We start from the raw sequence: 21,457 nt of genomic DNA, 5'->3' as shown, positions 1-21,457 counted from the left end.
GATGGATGTTGCAAAGTGAGGCAAATACAAGGCTTTGCGTTACGGACCAGATGGTTCTTGCAGAGGAGTCTTGAATAAGACCAGAGCCTTCAGCATCCTGCCTTGGAGTAGGTAAGGGCTCACAAGGCCCTGCCCTACCTGAGGATTTATAGGAGGTTGATAGTTCCTTGGTTCCTTAGGGAGGAAGAGACTTTTTAAAAAAAATGTGGTTTCATCACAAGAAAGTGCTCAGGCTCCTATAACCCCCTCATTTATGCGCCTGTGAGCAACCTAGTTAAACCCATTGGGACACACACATGTAGGAGATTAGTCCAGAATAAAGGGGAGATCAGATGGAATCGGAGGGCTCCCACTTCCCTTGAGACCCTTCTTTGTCCTGAAAAGTCCAAGGGTACATTTCTAATGGGCTCCTGATTATTTATTGTTTTTTTTTTTTTTTTTTTTTTTTTGTTTCAAAGACAGAGTCTGTCTACATAGCCCTGGCTACCTTGGAACTCATTATGTTGACCAAGCTGGCCTGGAACTAACAGAAATTCACTTGCCTCTGCATCTCGACTGCAGAGATCAAAGTCGAGAGCCACTACACCCATCTTTGATTAAGCTTTTAATAAATTGTTTGATAAGTCAAATGGCTAAGGTAATTTCTGACCTAGGGATACCCACAGGGAAACTGGGGGAGAAGAGCAATTGTATTTTCTAAGATAAGTTTTAAAAGTTAATTCTTAAGTTGTTTTATGTCTTACTATTACCTGAAGTGAAACTAAAATCCAGCGGGCACTTAGAGTTGGCACAGTGAAGACAGAATAGTAACTCTTTAGAAAGCACAACTCCCATTGATATCTTGTACCCAAGTCTTGCTAGGGATTCTGTTTCCCTGTGTAGGCAGCACAGGCGACCTTCTTAAATATGGGCGATTGAATTTGTACAGGGACTAACCAGACATCCACGCGCAACCCACCACACCCCATAAATTTGTCTCGGATTCTTGGCCTTGGCTACTCACAGAGTCTGGGTGCTGGGAGGTAGGCTGGGGATTCGGTGGAGTTCCTTGCAGGTGACTCTGAAGTCGTCCTCCTGGTGGCATTCACAGGGTGGAGACTCACACCCTCTGCCCTGCAGGCTCCGGGGCAGGACAAGCAGCAGAGCGAGCTGCAGCAGGGACCCTGGCCTCATTTTCCAAGGGACCTCCAGGACTACTTCATCGTTGCATACTGTAACCACGTTCTCAGTGCCCTGCATCTGACGCCTGAAGAGTCCGGGGTGCGGGAAGGAAAGGGAGGGAGGAGGAGGGCTCCAAGGGGCTGTGACCTCATCGCTGGAGAGCACGCTGGAGAGGGGGAAGGAGAGGCTCTCAAGTGCTCCGCTTGCCTAGGCAACTCTCCATCCAAACAAGCCTGCTTGTGGCACACCATTAGCCTCGCTGCTCCTGTTCTGAGACACTCAACCTCGGTCCCCATGTCGTCCTCTCCCTGCCACCCATTAGTTCTTTCTAAAGTCCAGACGCGCCTTCCTCTTCCCTCGTCTCCGAACTCCTGAAGCCATATTTCCCGACTAAGCAGCCTTTACTAGCTGTGCGGACCTGGGACCCACCCAAATGGGCTCCGTCTAATGTCAGCACGGAGGGGGACTGTTGTGGAACTCTCCAGTGTCCCGCGGAACTTCGGCTTCTCCAGGTTAAAAGTCGCCGGAGTAGACAACACAAGGGGAGACAGCTTAGAGAGCAGCTGAAGGGGGATGTGACACTCCGGGTGGATCCTCGAGCTGTGTCGCTGGAGCAGCCAGGGTCCAGCCGCGCGCCTCACACGAATCCCGCGGTCTGGAGAGGCTGCGAACCCAGCAGCTCCGCGAAGTCAGGCTCTGGGCTCTGGGGCCATCTGCTGTGGATAACTGGGAACTGCGCATGCAGCTTCCCTTGCCTGCGTGGTTTTACCATAGAGAGGGAATCTGCTTAGGGGTTTAGACACTTTTTATTCTCATCCGTCCGCTCCAGAAATCCAGAGTGAAGAGAACACTTAAGAGGCACAATTGCTCTTCTCACACTCACGAAGAATATTAATTGCAACTCTAAATTAGATCGTGTCAGTTTTTTTTTTGAAAGTATAACTGGTTGCTAATTCCTCTAAGAGCAAGAGGAATATTAACTTCTGATATGCTACACGGTTTCTTTTACATGTAACTCTAGAGCAAGAGGGAAAGGCCATGGTGCTGGGAATCAAAAGAAACACGAAGAGAGAAGGCTTTAAAAATACAGGATGGGAGAGAGCGGGACGTCTGGCTGAGAGTCTGAAAGGTTGTGGTGTTGACCAGCCCAGGTCGAATTTAAAATGGGTGATGTTGAGAAAGGCAAGAAGAGTTTTGTTCAAAAGTGTGCCCAGTGTCAACCGTGGAAAGGGGAGGCAGGCATAAGACTGGACCAAATCTCCACGGTCTGATTGGTCGGAAGACAGGTCAGGCTGTTGGATTCTCTTCCACAGATGCCAACAAAAACAAAGGCATCACCTGGGAAGAGGATACCCGGACAGAGTATTTGGAGAATCCCAAAAAGTACATCCCTGGAACAAAAATGATCGTCGCTGGAATTAAGAATAAGGGAGAAGGGGCAGACCTGATAGCGTATCTTAAAAAGGCTACTAATGAGTAATTTCACTGCCGTATTTATTACAAAACAAATGTCTCATGGCTTTTAATGCGTGTCACAATTTAATTCATACACCAAATTCAGATCATGAATGGCTAACTGTTGGACAGTCCTGATTTAAATAAGACTGACTTGTGGTAACGTGGGTACGATCTTTTTAAAGCAACATTTCTGGATGAATACAAGCAACCACTGCTCTCCCTTTCTAGAGATAAGATTGGACTTAATTAGTCATGATTCACTTTCCATAAATATTGGGGTGTCGCCTCAAACCTATTGAATAATTTTATACTTAGATTTATACAACGGCGTATGCGGATGTGTTTAAACACGGGGAAGACTCTATCACTGTCTCAGAAACACTTTGTGCTCACTGGCCTCTCGAAGGCAGTGCTAAGCACCAGGAAGCAGCCATTGACAGTGCTGTTTTAATTAGGGTTCCCTACATCAGTGATGCTGCCTTTTACCACTGAAAGGCATTTCCTGTGGTTTATGTATAATATCAAATACTTAAACACTTCAAAAAATACAGGATGGTTTAAGCTGAAAGCTAAGGACAGGTAAATACTAAGATTTATTGAACTGTACCTTTAAGATACATGCATCCCACTGTTTATAAAAATTTTTTAACAGTCACCCCAAGTGCAAACAACCCCACATGTCCATCAAGAAGACCGTGGACGCACAGACAGCATTTCACAGAAAATGAATCGAGCACTAGTTTACGGGACAGGTAGAAATCTAGACCACGAATGACAAGTTAATGAGAAACTAAATCCAGAGCATTATGTATTTACATGCCATCATTCATTTTACCAGCATTACATGGTATTCTCAGTGAAAGTATGCTTAGGGCTCAGTTGGTAGAGTGCTTGCCTAACGTGTTCAAGATTCCTAGCATGCTCAAGGTTCCAAACCTAGCAGACCATAAACTTGGTGTGGTAGGGAAATTCTGTAATCCCAGCTGTGGGAGTCAGAGGCAGGAGGATCAGAGTACTTGGCTACATAAAAAGTTCTAGCCCAGGTGACCTCTGTGAGGCTCCAAAGGACTGAAATCTTGAAAAGAAGGGTGACTACAAACAGACATCCAGAGTTTTTTTTTTCTGGGAAATGAGATTGTTGCCAGTCTTCCCTCTGCGGAACCCATGGTATTTTGTAAATGTGGAGTGTTATAGTGCTTGCGTTTTGAATGTTAAGCCCACCTTAAATCCCAGGATAAACACCCTTCGACTTCTCTGAATGTATTCTTGCATTAACTTTACTGAAATTCTATTTGAATTTTGCAAGGATGTGCCAAAGGAAAAGTGGCCTGTTGCTCTTTCTTTTGTATATTTTATTCTCAGTAATTGATTCTTTCATCATAGAGTGATTTGACAGATATTTTCTCCTTTCTACATTTCTATTAGGGTTTGTATAGAATTGTTCTTATCTGCTAGAATTTACCAGGGAAACCATTTGAACACTGATTTTTTTCACTACTAATTGAACTTCTAAAAATAAATGTAATATTAACCAGGTTCTTTTATTCTCTTTGGGATAGTTTATATGTTATAAAGGATTTGTTATCTATTCCTGACTCCATTGCCATGAAGCTGTTTACAGTATTCTCTCTATACATATATGCAAACCTGAACAATCTGTTCTGATGTCAACTCTTTCATACCCAATATTGCTATTTTTGTACCTTCATTCTGTTTTTCTCTTTGGCATAGTTAGATGTTTGTTAATTTCATTTTTAAAAATTAGATATTCTCTGTATTTACATTTCAGATGTTATCCCCTTCCCCCAATCCGATCCTTCCTCCTCCTCCCATTGCCTCCATGAAGGTCCTCCCTCTACCAACCATCCTCTCCCACCTCAGCACCTTGGCATTCCCCTACACTGGGAAAATGAGCCTTCACTTGACCAAAGGCTACTCCTCTCATTGATGCCAGAGAATGTTGTCCTCTGCTGTGCACCTGGAGCCATGGGTCTCTCCATTCAAACTCATTGGTTGGTGTTTTAGTCCCTGGGAGCTGTGTTGGGTTTGGTTAGTTGATCATTTTTTTCTTCCCATGGGGTTGCAGACCCTTTCAGCTCCTTCAGTCCTTTCTCTAGCTCCTTCATTGGGCTCCTCATGTTTAGTCTAATGGTTAGCTGCAAGCATCCTCCTTTGTATCAGTATGGCTCTGGCAGAGCCTCTGAGGAGGCATCCATATCAGGATCCTGCCAGTAAGGAGTTCTTGGCATCAGCAATAGTGCTTGGATTTTGTGACTGCATATGGAATGGATCCCCAAGTGAGGCATTCGCTAAATGATCTTTTCTCCAATCCCTGCTCCTCTATTTGTCCCTTTATTTCCTTTCGTGGTCAATTTGTTCTTTCTTCTAAGAAGCACTGAGGCATCCACCTTATGGTCTTCCTTCTGTTTGAGCTTCATAAAATCTGTAAATTATTTTTTGGGTATTTAGACTTTTTGGGCTAGTATCTGCTTATATGTAAGTATATACCATGTGTGTTCTTTTGTGTTACCTCACACAGGATGATAGCTTCAAGTTCCATCCATTTACCTAGGAAGTTTATGAAGTCATTGTTTTTAATAGCTGAGTAGTACTCCATTGTGTATATGTACCACAATTTAAGTATCCATTCCTCTGTTGAAGGACATCTGGGTTCTTTACAGCTTCTGACTATTATAAATAAGGCTGCTATGAACATAGTGGAGCATGTGTCCTTGTTGTATGTTGGAGCATCTTTTGGGTTTATGCCCAGGAGTGGTATAGCTGGGTCCTCAGGTAGTGCTATGTCCAATTTTCTGAGGAACTACCAGACTGATTTCCAGAGTGGTTGTACCAGTTTACAATCCCCCAAAGTGGAAGAGTGTTCTTCTTTCTTCACATCCTTGCCAGCATCTGCTGTCACCTGAGTTTTTGATCTTAGCTATTGAATCTTAACATTGTTTAGATTTGCATTTTCCTGATGACTATGGATATTGAGTATCTCTTCAGGTACTTCTCAGCCATTCGATATTCCTCAGTTGAGCATTCTTTGTTTAGTTCTGTACCCCATTTTTAATAGGATTATTTGATTCTCTAGAGTCTAACTTCTTGAGTTCTTTGTATATATTGGATATATACTGAAGATAAATACATACATACACACACACACATATATATATATCGAATATTAGATGTAAGATTGGTAAAGATCTTTCCCAATCTATTGGTTGCTGTTTTGTCCTAGTGACAGTGTCCTGTGCCTTACAGAAGCTTTGCGGTCTCATTATTCTATTCTTGCTCTTAGAGCATAAGCCATTGGTGTCCTGTTCAGGGAAATTTCCCATGTGCCTATGTGTTCTTCCCCACTTCCTGTTCTATTAGTTTCTGTGTACCTGGTTTTATGTAGGGGTCTTTGATCCTCTTGGACTTGAGCTTTGTACAAGGAGATAACAAGGGATCGATTTGCATTCTTCTGCATGCTGACTGCAAGTTGAATGAGCACCATTTGTTGAAGAGGCTGCCTTTTTTCCATTGAATGTTTTTAGCGTTTTTGTCAACGATCAAGTGACCGTAGCTGTGTGGGTTCATTTCTAGGTCTTGAATTCTATTCCATTGAACTACCTGCCTGTAGGAAGCCGTTGGTGCCAATAGATGGCGCCAGCTTCCCGCCCATTGTTCAGCCTACAAAAACCTTTCCCCTCGTGTTGCTTGGCAACCACATAAGTCACAGCCCAATCTCGGGGCACGTGATTGAGCTACTGGAGGATGCACCAATCAGGTAGCAACACAAGTCTCTTAGGCATTTATAAGCAGTGCATTTCTCCCCCACGTGAGGAGATTGCGGGAGATAGTGGAGAGATTGTGAGAGACACCACGTGGAGAGATGGCAGAGAGATACCACGTGGAGAGAGACCCGATAGGAGAGATTGCGGGAGATCCCATGTGGAGAGAGACTCGGTAAAAGAGATTGTGGAGAGATCCCACGTGGAGAGAGACTGGGCAGAGAGATCGCATGTGGGAGACTGCACGTGAGAGGTCGCCTATACAGTAGACCCCAGTAGGGAGTCCCCGGCTCAGAGAGAAGTTTCCTGCTCAAGAAGTCCCCTGCTCAGAGTGCTGTACAATAAAGGTTGTCCGCAGAAGAATCCGGTTGTTGCACGCCTGTTCCTATCGGCGGGAAGCGTGGGCGCGCGACACCTGCCTGTCTCTGTACCAATACCATGCCGTTTTTATTATAATTGATCTTTAATACAGCTTGAGGTCAGGGATGGTAATTCCCCCAGAAGTTTTTTTATTGCTGAGAATCACTTTTGCTGTCCTGAGTTTTTTATTATTCTAAATGAATTTGCAAATTGGTCTTTCTAACTCTATGAAGAATTGAGTTGGAATTTTGATGGGGTTTGCCTTGAACCTATAGATTGCTTTAGGCAAGATGGCCATTTTTACCATGTTGATCTTTTTAATCCATGAACATGGGAGATCATTCTACCTTCTGAGGTATTCTCCAGTTTTCCTCTTTAGAGACTTGAAGTTCTTGTCATACAAATCCTCCACTTGCTTAGTTAGGGTCACCCTGAGGTATATTATATTCTTTGTGACTATTGGGAAAGGTGTTGATTCTCTAATTTCTTGCTCAGTTTATCTTTTGAGTAGAGGAAGACTACTGATTTGTTTGAGTTAATTTTATGTCCATCCACTTTCCTGAAGTTGTTTATCAGCTGTAAAAAAAAAGTTCTCTGGTGTAATTTTTGGGGTCACTTAAGTATACTATTATATCAACTGCAAATAGTGACATTTTGACTTCTTTCCAATTTGTATTCCTTTAATCTCTTTTTGCTGTCTGATAGCTCTGGCTAGTACTTCCAGTACTATATTGGATAGGTAGGGAGAGAGTGGGTAGCCTTGTCTAGTCCCTGATTTTAGTGGGATTGCTTCAAGTTTCTCACCATTTAGTTTGATGTTGACTACTGGCTTATTGTATTTTGCTTTTACTATGTTTAAGTACGAGCCTTGAGTTCCTGATCTTTCCAAGACTTTTAACATGAAGGGGTGTTGAATTTGGTCAAATGCTCTCTCAACATCTAAATAGATGATCATGTGCTTTTTTTATTTGATTTTGTTTATATGGTGGATTACATTAATAGATTTCCATATATTGAACCATCCTTGCATCCCTGGAATGAAGCTTACTTGATCATGGTAAGTGATAGTTTTGATATGTTCTTGGATTTGGTTTCCTAAAATGATCATGATGGAAATTAGTCTAAAGTTCTTTTTCTTAGTAGGGTCTTTTTGTGGTGTAGGAATGAATGTAATTGTGGCTTCAAAGAATGATTTGGGTAGTGTTCTATTTATTTCAGGGTTATGGGGCTGTTTAGATGGTTTATGTGATACTGATTTAATTTTGGTACCTTGTATCTGTCTGGAAAATTGTCCATTTACTCTAGATTTTCCGGTTTTGCTGAGTATAAGCTTTTGTGGTAGGATCTGATGATTTCTTGAATTTCCTCAGTTTCTGTTGCTATGTCTCCCCTTTCATTTCTGATTTTGTTAATTTGGATACTCTCTCTGTGCCCTCCAGTCAGTATGGCTAAGAGTTTATCAATCTTGTTGATTTTCTCAAAGAACCAGCTTCTGGATTTGTTGATTCTTTGTATAGTTCTTTATGTTTCTATTTGGTTGATTTCAGCTGAGTTTGATTATTTCCTGCAGTCTACTCCTCTTGGGTGTACCTGTATCTTTTTGTTCTAGAGCTTTCAGGTGTGCTGTCAAGCTGTTAGTGTATGATGCTCTCTCTCCAGTTTCTTTTTGGAGGTGCTCAGAGCTATGAGTTTTCCTCTTAGTAGTGCTTTCATTGTGTCCCATAAGTTTGAGTATGTTGTGCCATCATTTTCATTAAATTCTAAAAAGTTTTTGATTTATTTCTTCCTTGACCAAGCTATTGTTGAGTAGAGCATTGTTGACCTTCCATGTGTATGTGGGCTTTTGGCTAGCTTTGTTGTTATTGAAGACCAGCCTTAGTCCATGGTGATCTGATAGGATGCATGAGATTATTTCGATCTTCTTGTATCTGTTGAGGCTTGTTTTGTGACTGACTATATGGTGAATTATGAAGAAGGTGCCATGAGATGCTGAGAAGAAGGTATATTCTTTTGTTTTAGGATGAAATATTCTATAAATGTCTGTTAAATCCATTTGATTCATAACTTCTGTTAATTTCACTGTTTCTCTGTTCAGTTTCTGCTTCCATGATTTGTCCATTGATGTAAGTAGGGTGTTGAAGTCTTCCACTCTTATTGCGTGTGGTGCAATATATGCTTTGAGCTTTAGTAGAGTTTCTTTTATGAATGTGGGTGTTCTTGTATTTGGAGCACAGATGTTCAGGATTGAGAGATCATCTTGACAGATTTTTCCTTTAATGAGTAAAAAGTGTCCTTCCTTAATTTTGTTGATGACTTTTCGCTGAAAATCTATTTTATTTGATATTAGGATGTCTACTCCAGCTTTTTTCTTGGAACCATTTGCTTGGAAAGGTTTTCCCCAACCTTTTACTTTGAGGTAGTGCCTGTCTTTGTTGCTGAGATAAGTTTCCTATATGCAGCAAAATGCTAGATCCTGGTTACATATCCAGTCTGATAATCTGTGTCTTTTTTATTGGGGAATTGAGTCCATTGGTGTTAAGAGATATTAAGGAATAGTCATTGTTGTTTCCTGTTATTTTTGTTGTTAGAGGTAGAAATATGTTTGTGTGCTTTTCTTCTTTGGGGTTTGTTGCAAGAAGATTAATTTCTTGCTTTTCTTAGGCTGAAGTTTCCCTCTTTGTTGTGGAGTCTTCCATCTATTATGCTTTGTAGGGCTCGATTCATACACAGATATTGTGTAAATTTTGTTTTGTCCTGGAATATTTTGGTTTCTATATCTATGGTAATTGAGAGTTTTTCTGGATATAGTAACTTGGGCTGGCATTTGTGCTCTCTTAGGGTCTGTATGAAGTCAGTCCAGGACCTTTTTAGCTTTCATAGTCTCTGTTGAAAAGTCTGGTGTAATTCTGATCAGTTTGCCTTTATATGTTACCTGTATTTTTTCCCTTACTGCTTTTAGTATTCTTTCTTTGTTTTGAGCATCTGTTGTTTTGACTATTATGTATCGGGAAGAACTTTTTTTTTCTGGTCCATCTTATTTGAGGTCCTGTAGGCTTCTTGTATGGTCATGGTTATCTCTTCCTTTAGCGTAGAGAAGTTTTCTTCCAAAATTTGGTTGAAGATATTTACTGGGCCTTTTAGTTGGGAGTCTTTGCTCTCTTCTACACCTATTATCCTCAGGTTTGGTCTTCTCATTGTGTCCTGGATTTCCTTGATGTTTTGGGTTAGTAGCTTTTTGATTTTTGCATTTTCTCTTACTGTTGTGACAATGTTTTCTTTGGTATCTTCTGCCCCTGTGATTCTCTATTCCATCTCTTGTATTTTGTTGGTGATGCTTGCGTCTATGACTCCCAATGTCTTTCCTAGGTTTTCCTACTTCAGGGTTGTTTCCTTTTGTGATGCCCCCCATTTTTTCTATTTCTGTTTTTATTTCCTTTACCTGTTTTATTGTGCTTTTCTGAAGCTCCTTAAGTGATATTTGTGTTTCCCCTTTGTTTGTGTATATTCTCCTGGTTTTCCTGTTTAAGTGTGTTATTTCTGCACTTTTTGAGGACCTCCATCATCATGATGAAGGATGATTTTAAGCCTATATCTTGTTTTTCTGTTGAGTTGGGATATCCACAGTTTGTCGTGGTAGGAGAGCTGGGTTCTGATGTTGCCAGGTTGTCTTGGTTTTCATTGCTAAGGTTCTTTCACTTTCTTCTTGCCATCTCCTTATCAGTGATGCTAGGTAATCTTGTTGTCTCTGACTGGAGCTTGTCTCTCCTGTGAGTCTTGTGGGCCCGTGGTCTCTGGAGGGAGATTGCTCCTGAGTGTTCAGCTCTCTGGGTAGGATGTGAGTTCTGATGGCAGTGCCTAGTCTTGATGCATCTGTGCCGAGTCTGGCCTTGGGGCAGAAGTGTCTGTTCCCAGGCTGGACTGCTTACCTGTGCCCTGAGAGTTCCTGGTGGCCTCTCCCAGGATAGTCAGTGGAGAAGGAGTGTGGACTCACCCTTGGGCTCAGGAGTGAGAGCCCTCCTGTGGCTCTTCTGGTCAACGGAACTATCTGTTAATTTCCTTATAATTCTCAAAGCAGTGTATTTTCTCTGTTCACGGATTCACTATTGAATCTATGAGTTTTCATATTCTAGTTCATGTACACTGGGCTTGCCATTGTACAGGCCTTGATTAGGTGACCATATTGTGGAGATTTTCTGGGGGCAGCTTCCCTGTCATATACAAAAGACACTATGTCTCAGAAGACATCCTGGTTCCCTAGCGATTACAATCTTTCCACCTCCCTCTCTCACATTGTCCTCTAAGATTTAGGAGTGTTATGTTGTAGATGTATCATTTGCAAGCTTGGTGCCCAGTGGTCCTTAGTTCTTTGCATTTTGATCAACTGTGGCTTTCTATAATGTTGTCCACATGTTACACAAAGAAGCATCTCCGATGAGTGTGTTGTCCTTGTTAATTTTCCTGTTGCTGTTCTAAAATAACCTGGAAAAATTATCAGAGGAAAGGTTTATTCTTGTTTACAGTCCAAGGGTAAATCCATACGGAGATCAAGCTAGCAGGAACTTGAACCTGGTCACACTGCGTCCACAACCAGGAAAGAGAGAGCAATGGAAGCATGCTGCTGTTTGGTGCCTTTCTCAGTGCTTCTTGCTTATTTTTGTGGTCCAGGCTCTCATCCAGGAAATGGTGATGCCCACAGTGGGTGGGTCTTCCCACCTCAGTTAAGCTATTCAAGATAATTCCACACAGGTATGGCCAGAGGCAGTTCTCCAGATGATGATAGATTTTGTTGACAACTCACACTACCACACACGTGTTTATGATTTTTGTCAAAATTGGAAAGTTTCAGCTATATGTCTTTTATGTTCCTTTAATCGCATTGCTTCTCTTTTAGGATTCTAAAGTTGTCTGACAAACACTATATGGATATCGTTTTTTTCAAGTGAGAGGACCTAGCCTGGAAGTCTCCATGACAGGGTTCAGAAGTACCTGCAAAGCCATCCAGGCCCTGAAGTTTCTTATGGATGTCTGGGGCAGCTTTGAGGTCAAAGGAGGTACAGGTCCTATAGTCCTTAAAAAGTCTCTTTAGATATTCTCTGGAGCTTTCATTCTTTCCCTGTGCCACCTGGCTTACCTTGGATAAATTTATGGATTGCCTGGCAACCTCTTGGAGGCTTTCTTTCAGATTTGGCACTAGGCCTGGAGGAGCCTTTTTTTTTTTTTAACCTTCAGCAGTGTTATAATCCTGGTCAGGTTAGCCAAAGGGAAGCCCTTGTCAATATTGGCCTGTATCTGAGTGAGCAGTCCATATGCCAGTCTCTGTTGTGAAGAGGACTTAGAACAGTTGCTGATAGTCATCCCAGGTAGGCTGGGGAGTTGACTCAGCGTGACTGAATCTGAACGAGAAAGAAAAATGGGGGATTCCTCAGTTTCCAATTGTAAAGGTCATGACTGGCAAATGGCAATCAGGTCATAAATTGTGCCTGATGAAAGAGAGCTGAAAACCCTAGCTCATGGAAGAGGTGGAGATAAGCCAGTCCCTACTGAAGAAGAAATCCACCCTCCTTTACAGAGAGATTAATGTGACAGTTGCAAAAAGATAGGGTATTAGGAACATAAATTCCCTGAGAAAAACCCAAAAAAGGGTCCAAAGGTCTTGGAATTAGAAGAACTAGATGACTGAAGGAATCTGGGCTCAACCTCCCTCCATGAGCCCTGGGTAACTCTAAAGGTGGAGGGGAAGCCCATAAACTTTCTGGTGGACACAGGGCACAACACTATTTTGAAACAGCCACTGGGACTACTGTCAAACCAGAAAACATGGGTACAAGGGGCAACAGGCACCAAGCCCTATCCCACCTGAAGAAAGGTGGGAGTGGAAGTCACAACCCATTAATTTATAGTCATTCCTGGATGCCTGTATCCCTCACCGGGAAGCTAGCTTCTCACCAAAATAGGAGCCGAGAGTCATGTGACCTAGAGGGAATGGATGTTCTCGATGATCTGTCTGACCTTGTCCCTAGAAGAGGACTACAAATTCCTTCTCTTTGAGACCACTATTCCAAAAGTTTCTGGGCAGAAAAGAATCCAATAGGACTCACCTGTTACTGGGCCCCAGTTCTAGTGCAATTAAAGGCTGGGGCCACCGGAGCTTGAATCAGGCAATACTTAGTGGCCCAGGGATGGTCAGCCTGTCTCTGAATCATAGCTGCCACGGCTCTGCTGGTCAAGGACACTGACAAGATAACTGACTGTGAGGCAGAAACTTGTTATCACCCCCCCATGCTATTAAGGGGACCCTCAAAACTCCATCTAGCTGGCTGTCTGAAGATGATGTTATGCAGGAAGGCAGGTCTAGGATAAAACGAAGCCTATCATTGGATGAGGAGGAAGGGTAGGCGGGGAAAAGTCTTGGAAGGAAGGAGGGAGAGTTAGGGGAAAGAGAGAGGATGGAAGAAGACATAGACAACCCTCTCTGCCAGTCTCTGCATAGGTACAGGTTGTTGTCAAAATAAGGGATGGATGTGTACAGGATTTTGTGCAGTCTAGGTGGGCCAATTAAATCACATCATATCATTTAGCTCTGAGTTTATGGTGTGGACGTTTTGTGGGATGTAAAATTTACTGAGAAAATCTGAGATAAAGCCATTGTTCAATTACAAGTTTCTGGAGTTTTGAATTTATCAGGCTTATTTAAGTGTAGGTAGAGTTCGTGGCTGGCCCTCTGTGGGGAGAGAGACGCCAGAGGGGAGAGGCCGCTGCTGAGATGAATTAATGTAAGTTCTATATGGCCCGCCTAACGCCAGGGAGCATCGTGCCGAGGTGCCACGCTGGGGCGGTTCATGAACAGCTCGGGTCAGAAGCAGCTGGGGTGGGTGGGGCTGACCGCCTGGGTCAGAGGAAACCGGCGTCTGTGTGCGGCTCACGGCTCTGCGGTTCTTTTAATAGTTACTGCAACAGCTGTCTAATGTTAGGCTGGTACGCGTCCAGACATTGTTTTGGAATCCCTCTCCACCATATAAGATATAATCCACCATCTGTCCTAAACCTTGTCACCCTGCTGCTGGACCTGTCCTCAGACATATAGCAGGATTGCTCTATAGTTAATTCTAGGGCATGTTAAAAATAATTAGGTCAGACCTGACTGACATACCTTGGCCGGATGCTGAACACCTACTGCACAGATGGATGCAGCTTCATCCAGGATGGAACCAGGTATGTGGGGGCAGTGGTGGCATACTGCTTTGGTGCCAGGAACTTCGACACAGGAAGCTGCGCTAAAAGCACCAACAAGCTTTAAAACCAGCAAGGGGGCGGGGCATAGCCAACATTTACACTGACAGCAGATATGCCTTTGCCACGGCTCATGTACATGGGTCCATATACCAAGAGAGGGTACTGCTGAAAGAAAACATGAAAAGTAAGGAAGAAATACCTCCTTTACTGGAGGAATTAGAGCTTCCTCTCAAGGTTCCCATAATTCATTGCCCGGGGCATCATAAAGGGATATCAGAAATGGCCCTAGGAAACAGGCTAGCTGATAAAGCTGCAAGGGATGCTGCCCAGGCTTCCATTGCCCACTTCCCAGTAGCCTTGCCATCCCTATGCTCCCAGCCACCCCTAAATATACTGCTGAGACCAAAGAAAATCAGGCCAAGTATGGGTGGTTGCATAGTTCCGAAGGCCAGACTATCCTACCTAAGGACTTTGCTAAGCAGCTCATCCTTCAGATCCATCAGCTCCCCATACCCAAGTCAACGAAAATTAAAGGAATTTCTCTGAGGGGCAAAGTACAAATATTTGACTTGGAACACTTTGTTGATTGGGTAATCTCAAATTGTCCCACCTGTCAGGCTGTGAACCCCTGAGGGGAACACCAGAAATGGGAACTAGGGCTCAATGGCCTGGGCCCAATTGGAAAATAGATTATACCGGAGTAAAGCCAGGAACATATGGATTTAAATATCTGATAGTCTTTATAGATATCTTTCAGGATGGGAAGAAACATACCCTACAAAGAAGACTGCTAAAGTAGTGGCAAAGAAGATTCTGGAAGACATCATACCTAGGTATGGTCCACCTACCCTGCTTGGGACTGACAATGGACTGGAGTTCATCTCTCAGGTAACTCAGTCTTTAGTACATATTTTGTGGACCAGTTGGAAACTGCTTTGTGCCTACAGACCACAGAATTCAGGACAGGCAGAGAGGATGAATCAGACTGAGAAGGAGGCCTTGACCAAATTAACCCTTGAAACTGGCGATGACTGGGTGTTTCTCCTACCTTATGCCTTATATAGGGCTAGGAATACCCCTTGTACTCTAGGGCTCACCCCCTTTTAGTATGTGGGAGTCTCCCTCCCATGCTGCCTAATGTTCAATCTGATATTCTTGCTGAATATGAGTAACACAAGTTCTTGGAGTCTTTGGAGGTCCTCCACAGATTTCAGAAGCAACTTTGGCCTGCCATCTGTCAGGATGATGAATCTGCTCCACCCCCAACCCCCATTGCTTTGAATCATGTGACAAGGTCTGAATTTAGAGGCTGAATTAAGGTTCTGGAACCTGGCTGGAAAGGGCCTCACACCATGATCCTGACCACCCCAGTGGCTGTAAGATGGACAGACATGGATAAACCACTCCCACATTAAGCCTGCTAGCAGAAAGACTTTCAGATAACCACTAACCCTCCCCCCCAAACAAGAAAACACAATGGAAGGCACCCCCACATCCCATCGACCTACTAAAGTTGTGACTTCAGGTCAAGGATGAAACTTGGTTCAGTATGACTTAGCCAGGTTGGTTCAAACTTCTGGAGTTTTATGCCAAGCAGTTATTTATTTATTTATTTTTACATATTTAAACACATTACGATTTTGGGAAAATATTTTTTGTGACAATTATTACAACAAAGCTTTAGGTATGAAACTCCTTTGCAGAGAGTTCATGTCTTTTGTAGAGCACCTGTGATGTTTTCTACCACAGTGGGTTGTAGTAATGTACCAACAGTGGTTGAAGCAATGCTCAGGATAATGGTTTAGGTAGGAAGGGTTTGTAATAAGCACAACAGCAAACTCTTTTGCAAAGTACATGGGATCTCTCCTCTTTCTTGAGGATGGAATCCATTGGCTGCAAAACAATGCTCAGGAATCTGGGGGATTCGGGTGAGGGCTGGCTCCCCAGAATAGCAAAGATCACCAGGCTATCAAACAACATCCACTCAAGCCTTTTGAGTATACAGGTATCAATTTTTTCCATTGAAAAAACGTGGGGCTGTATGTTAAACAATTCCGGTGTTTGTAGTATCAATAACCAGATGGGGCTCATGCCCTCCTACAATTAAATTACTTAAAAATCATTTGGTAAATTTTGGATTTTATTCTTAAATTTGACCAGAACAGTGTTTCATCTAGAGCTAATCCTCTGCCATTTCTTAGGTAAGGCTCTATTGGACACACAGTCAGTGATCACTGAACTATTAAGTGGTGCATTCTGGTTAGTAGTAATCATTGATATTCTGGGACTTGGGTAAGTGACAGGTGTCTCTTCCTAGCTTGGGAGACATGTCTTTCTCCAGTTTTACTTTTTCCACATGTGTGTGTCAAGTTATTCTATGGAACCCTGTGGTGGTTCTCAGGAATTTTTCTCCACGTGTCTTTTTCTTGCTCTGTGGTTTGTCATAGAAACTCCACATACCTCCACCTCTCCAGGCTTTCGAGTCCCTTTCCCAATTTACAACATCTAGTGCACCCACTCACTGCCTCTGTTCTTTCTCCTTACACCACAGCCCAGATACATTCTCAAGTTCCGCAACTGTGAGGTTTGCCTCATCTGCTGCTTCTCTCTCCGAGATCACTTTCTTTGTCTAATGTGCACTAGCACCCATGTACATAGTCTGCTATTTTGTTTAATTCTGAGGCAAAGATGTATTTGGTTTCTGAGTCTTTCTTTACTGGGAACAGAAGTGGTGAGCTGAAAAACACAGGATTTTAAACCAAGATTCAGACGGGATAGAATTGGTTTAGTAGAGATGATAATGTGAGTAAAAGCTTTCATGCCTAACAGTTTTAACTCAACAAATTGGAACAAGCCTTCAGGATAACATGTCCTAATAGCCCGTTTAGCGAACGACTCTGATAATCACTAAACCAATTTTCGTTCTTTAACAAATTTTGAGCCAGAAAAAAAAAGAAGCATATAAGATGATGAATCAGTTTAAAATGCATTAAGAGAAAAGTGTATCCATTAAATGTGCAACGAAAAATAAGTATCACAAATAGATGAGACTATCTATAGAATACAATGTTTCCCTTTACTGTAGAACCATTAACACTGCCCACAATTTAGAAGACAGCGTTTTGTATTTCTTTTGTGTTTTAACCTTTCTATAAGTTGCAGCAGAGGTTGTATTTATTGCTTGACTACAACAATAACCCTCTATAATGGTTTAGCACATTATTAGCTGCTCATTTTGACCCAAGTGCACTTGTATTACAAAAATATAAAATTGTCATGATGTGATGATAACTACCTGAAATTATAAGTGTAGGAGAGAAAAGAATATAATGGGATGAGCCATCTTCTACACTACGAATGACTAAAGTGTTGCAGTTTTATGGGTGGACATCACTACAGCAATGCCATGCCCTTCCCTTTGATTTCTCTTAGACTTGTAGCTTGCTTGGAAACTTAAGAGATATTGTCAACCATACTTAAGATTGTTTCTTGATGGGTAGAAAGTGGCTTCTTTCCTCTGCCATCCAGATCCAACAAGATCAGAATGTTGAACATTTTACTTTTATTTCTTGACATAGTTGGTATGTGAATGCCAACTTACCATAGTTGGTAAGATGCAAAGGAGCTTGGCCATCTCTGGTGTCCAAATATAACCCAGTAAAGTCTAATGCTGTGGGTAGTCATCACTCGTGTGGGAAGTCTGGACAAACTATAGGTTGTTTTGGAGGGGACATTTGGTGCCTACGTGGAGGATAGATACTTTCTGTACTTAGATTTTTTTCCCTATATTTTCACGTTTGGTTTTTATACCCAGCCCTAATTCTTCCCCCAGGACTTCCTTGTTCTCGATGTCTTACCTTTCCAGTCATAATTTTAATTACTGATTTATTTTTTGAAGGCTGCTTTTGGATTACAGCACTTTCTTCCACTCCGCTCAGGTATATCATGACTTTGTGGGAAGCCTGACTTCATGGGACATGTGAGATCCACAGAACCTTGCATTCAGATTTTTTGTTTGTTTGTTTTCTAATTTTATGGGATATATTTTATTAACATTTCAAATGTTATCCCCTTTCAGGTATTCCCCTCCATATTCCCTATTCCATCACCCCTCCCCCTGCTTCTATGAGGGTGTCCATCCATCCACCCTTACACCCCCTCCTGCTTCCCCACTCTGACATTCCACTACACTGCAGCATCAAGCCTTGACAGGAATAAGGGCCTCTCCTCCTACTGATGCCCATCAAGGCCATCCTCTGCTACATATGCAGATGGAGCCATGGGTATGTCCATGTGTACTCTTTGGATAGTGGTTTAATCTCTGAGAGCTCTCGTTGGTTGGTTTTGTTGTGTTTTATAGGATTGTAAAACCCTTCAACTTCTTTAATTCTTTCTCTAACTCCTCCATTAAGGACCCCATTCTCAGTTCAATGGTTATATGTGAGCATCCACCTCTGTATTTGTTATGTTATGGCAGAGACCCTCAGGAGACAGCTATATCAGACTATTGTCAGCATGCATTTCTGAGCATCAACAATATTGTTTAGGTTTGGTGGCTGAATATGGGCTGGATCTCCAGGTGGGGCAGTCTCTGGATGACCTTTCTTTCAGTCTCTGCTTCAAACTTTGTCTCCCTATTTTCTTCTGAGAATATTTTTGTTTCCCTTTCTAAGAAGGCTGAAACATGGACACTTTGGTCGTCCTTCTTCTTGATCTTCATGTGGTCTGTGAATTGTATCTTGGGCATTCTGAGCTTTTGAGCTAATAGCCACTTATCAGTGAGTGCATACCATGGGTATATTTTTGTGATTGGGTTACCTCACTGAAGATATTTTCTAGATCCATTTATTTGCCTAAGAATTTTATGAACTCATTATTTTAATAGCTGAGTAGTACTCCATTGTGTAAATGTACCACATTTTCTGTATTCATTCCTCTATTGAAGGACATCTGGGTTCTTTCTAGTTCCTGGCTATTATAAATAAGGCTGCTATGAACATAGTGGAGCATGTGTCCTTATTGTATGTCAGAGCACCATTTGGGTATATGACCAGGACTGGTGTAGCTGGGCCCTCAGGTACTACTATGTCCATTTTTCTGAGGAACCACAGGACTGATTTCCAGAGTGGTTGTACCAGCTTGCAATCTCGCCAGCAGTGGAGGAGTGTTTCTTTTTCTATACATCCTCGCCAGCATCTGCTGCACCTGAGTTTTTGATCTTAGCCATTCTGACTTGTGTGAGTTGGAATCTCAGGGTTGTTTTGATTTGCATCCCTGATAATTAATGATAATGAACATTTCTTTAGGTGCTTCTCAGCCATTCGATAGCATTCTTTGTTTAGCTCTGTACCTCATTTTGAAATAGGGTTATTTGAGTCTCAGGAGTCTAACTTCTTGAGTTCTTTGTATATATTAGATATTAGCCCTCTGTCAGATGTAGGATTGGTTAAGATCTTTTCCCAATCTGTTGTTTGCCTTTTTGTCCTAATGATAGTGTCCTCTGCCTTACAGAAGCTTTGTAATTTTATGAGGTCCCATTTGTTAATTCTTTATCTTAGAGCATAAGCTTTTGGTGTTCTGTTCAGGAAAATTTTCCCAGTATCAATGTGTTCAAGGCTTTACCCCACTTTCCATTCTATTAGTTTTATGTGGAGATCCTTGATCCATTTGGACTTGAACATTGTACAAGGAGATAAGAAAGGATTGATTTGCATTCTTCTGCATGATGACTGCCAGTTCAACCAGCACCATTTGTTGAAAATGCTATCATTTTTCCACTGGATAAATTTTGTCAAAGATCAAGTGACTGTGTGTGGGCTCACTTTTGGATCTTCAATTCTATTCCATTGGTCTACCTTTCTGTCTCTGTACCAATATGACTATTGCTCTGTTAAATCCACTTGGTTCATAACTTCTGTTAGTTTTACTCTGTTTCTGTTTCTATAACCTGTCTATTGATGAGAGTGAGATATTGAAGTCTTTCATTATTGTTGTGTGTGGTACAATGTGTGCTTTGAGCTTTAGTAAGGTTTCTCTTATGAATGTAGGTGCCCTTTCATTTGGAGCATAGATATTCAAAATTGAGATTTCATTGGTGGATTTTTCCTTTGATGAGTTTGAAATGTCCTTCCTTATCTTTTTTTTTGATAACTTTTGGTTGAATGTCAATTTTATTTGATATTAAAATGGATACTTCAGCTTTTTTCTTGGGACCATTTACTTGGAAAATTTTCTAGCCTTTTATGTTGAGGTGGTGTCTGTCTTTGTCACTGAAGTGTGTTTCCTGTATACAGCATAATGTTGTGTCCTCCTTATGTATCCAGTCTGTTATTCTATGTCTTTTTACTGGGGAATTGAGTCCATTGATGTTGAGAGATATTAGGGACCAGTGATTGTTGTTTCCTGTTATTTTTGTTGTTAGAGGTAGAATTATGTTTGTTTGGCTTTTTTCGCTTGGGTTAATTGAAAGAAGATTACTTTCTTGCTTTTTTTAGGGTTTGGTTTCCTTCTTTGTGTTGAAGTTTTTTATCTATTATTCTTTGTAGGGCTGGATTTGTGGAAAGATATTGTATAAATTTGGTTTTGTCCTGGATTATCTTGTTTTCTCCATCTATGGTAATTGAAAGTTTTGCTGCATATAGTAGCCTGGGCTGCATTTGTGTTCTCTTAGGATCTTTTTTTACAACTCCCTAGGATCTTCTAGCTTTCATAGTCTCTGTTGAGAAATCTGGTGTGATTCTGATAGGACTACCTTTGTATGTTATTTGAACTTTTCCCCTTATTGCTTTTAATATTCTTTATTTGTTTTGTACATGTGCTGTTTTAACTGTTATGTGATGTGAGGAATTTCTTTTCTGGTCTATCTATTCAGAATTCTGTAGGCCTCTTGTATTTATGGGCATCTTTTTCATTAAGTTAGGGAAGTTTTCTTCTATAATTTTATGGAAAATACTTACTGGTCCTTTAAGTTGAGACTCTTCCTTTTCTTCTATATCTATTATCCTTAGGTTTGATCTTCTTAATGTGTCCTGAATTTCCTAGATGTTTTGGGTTAGAAGCTTTTTAATTTTTACATTTTTTTTCTGACTGTTGTGCCAATTGTTTCTATGTTATCTTCTGCCCCTGAGCTTCTCTCTTCCATCTCTTGTATTCTGTTGATGATTCTTGTGTCTATGACTCCTGATCTCTTTTCTAGGTTTCCTATCTCTAGGGTTGTCTCCCTTTGTCATTTATTTATTGTTTCTATTTCCATTTTTAGATCCTGGATAGTTTTGTTCTATTCCTTCACCTATTTGGTATGTTTTCTGTAATTTTCTAAGGACTTCTACCTTTTTACCCGCATTGTTCTGTATTTCTTTAAGGGAGTTACTTATGACCTTCTTAAAGTCCTCTAACATCATATTGAGTTGTGATTTTAAATCAGAATCTTGCTTTTTCTTGTGTGTTGGCATGTCCAGGACTTGCTG

General features: G+C 41.6%; 1 protein-coding gene and 1 pseudogene across 2 annotated transcripts in view; one reads left to right on the top strand and one right to left on the bottom strand.

Moving 5' to 3' along the window:
* TSHR (thyroid stimulating hormone receptor) overlaps window positions 1-1,212 on the bottom strand; it is a 117,896-nt gene extending 116,684 nt beyond the window's left edge. The window contains exon 1 of the mRNA XM_080941014.1: window positions 1,004-1,212. Coding sequence (XP_080797140.1) covers window positions 1,004-1,173 — 170 coding nt within the window. The 5' untranslated portion in view covers window positions 1,174-1,212. The remainder of the gene's footprint in view (window positions 1-1,003) is intronic.
* Window positions 1,213-2,324: 1,112 nt separating this feature from the next.
* On the top strand, window positions 2,325-2,641 carry LOC308419323 (cytochrome c-like; annotated as a pseudogene). The gene has a single exon. The product of its transcript is annotated as a cytochrome c-like (transcript).
* Window positions 2,642-21,457: the final 18,816 nt, after the last annotated feature.

Source organism: Micromys minutus, assembly GCF_963924665.1.
Source record: "Micromys minutus genome assembly, chromosome: 1".
In the NCBI taxonomy this organism is placed as follows: Eukaryota; Metazoa; Chordata; class Mammalia; order Rodentia; family Muridae; genus Micromys; species Micromys minutus.
This window is presented reverse-complemented; position numbering and strand designations above follow the sequence as displayed.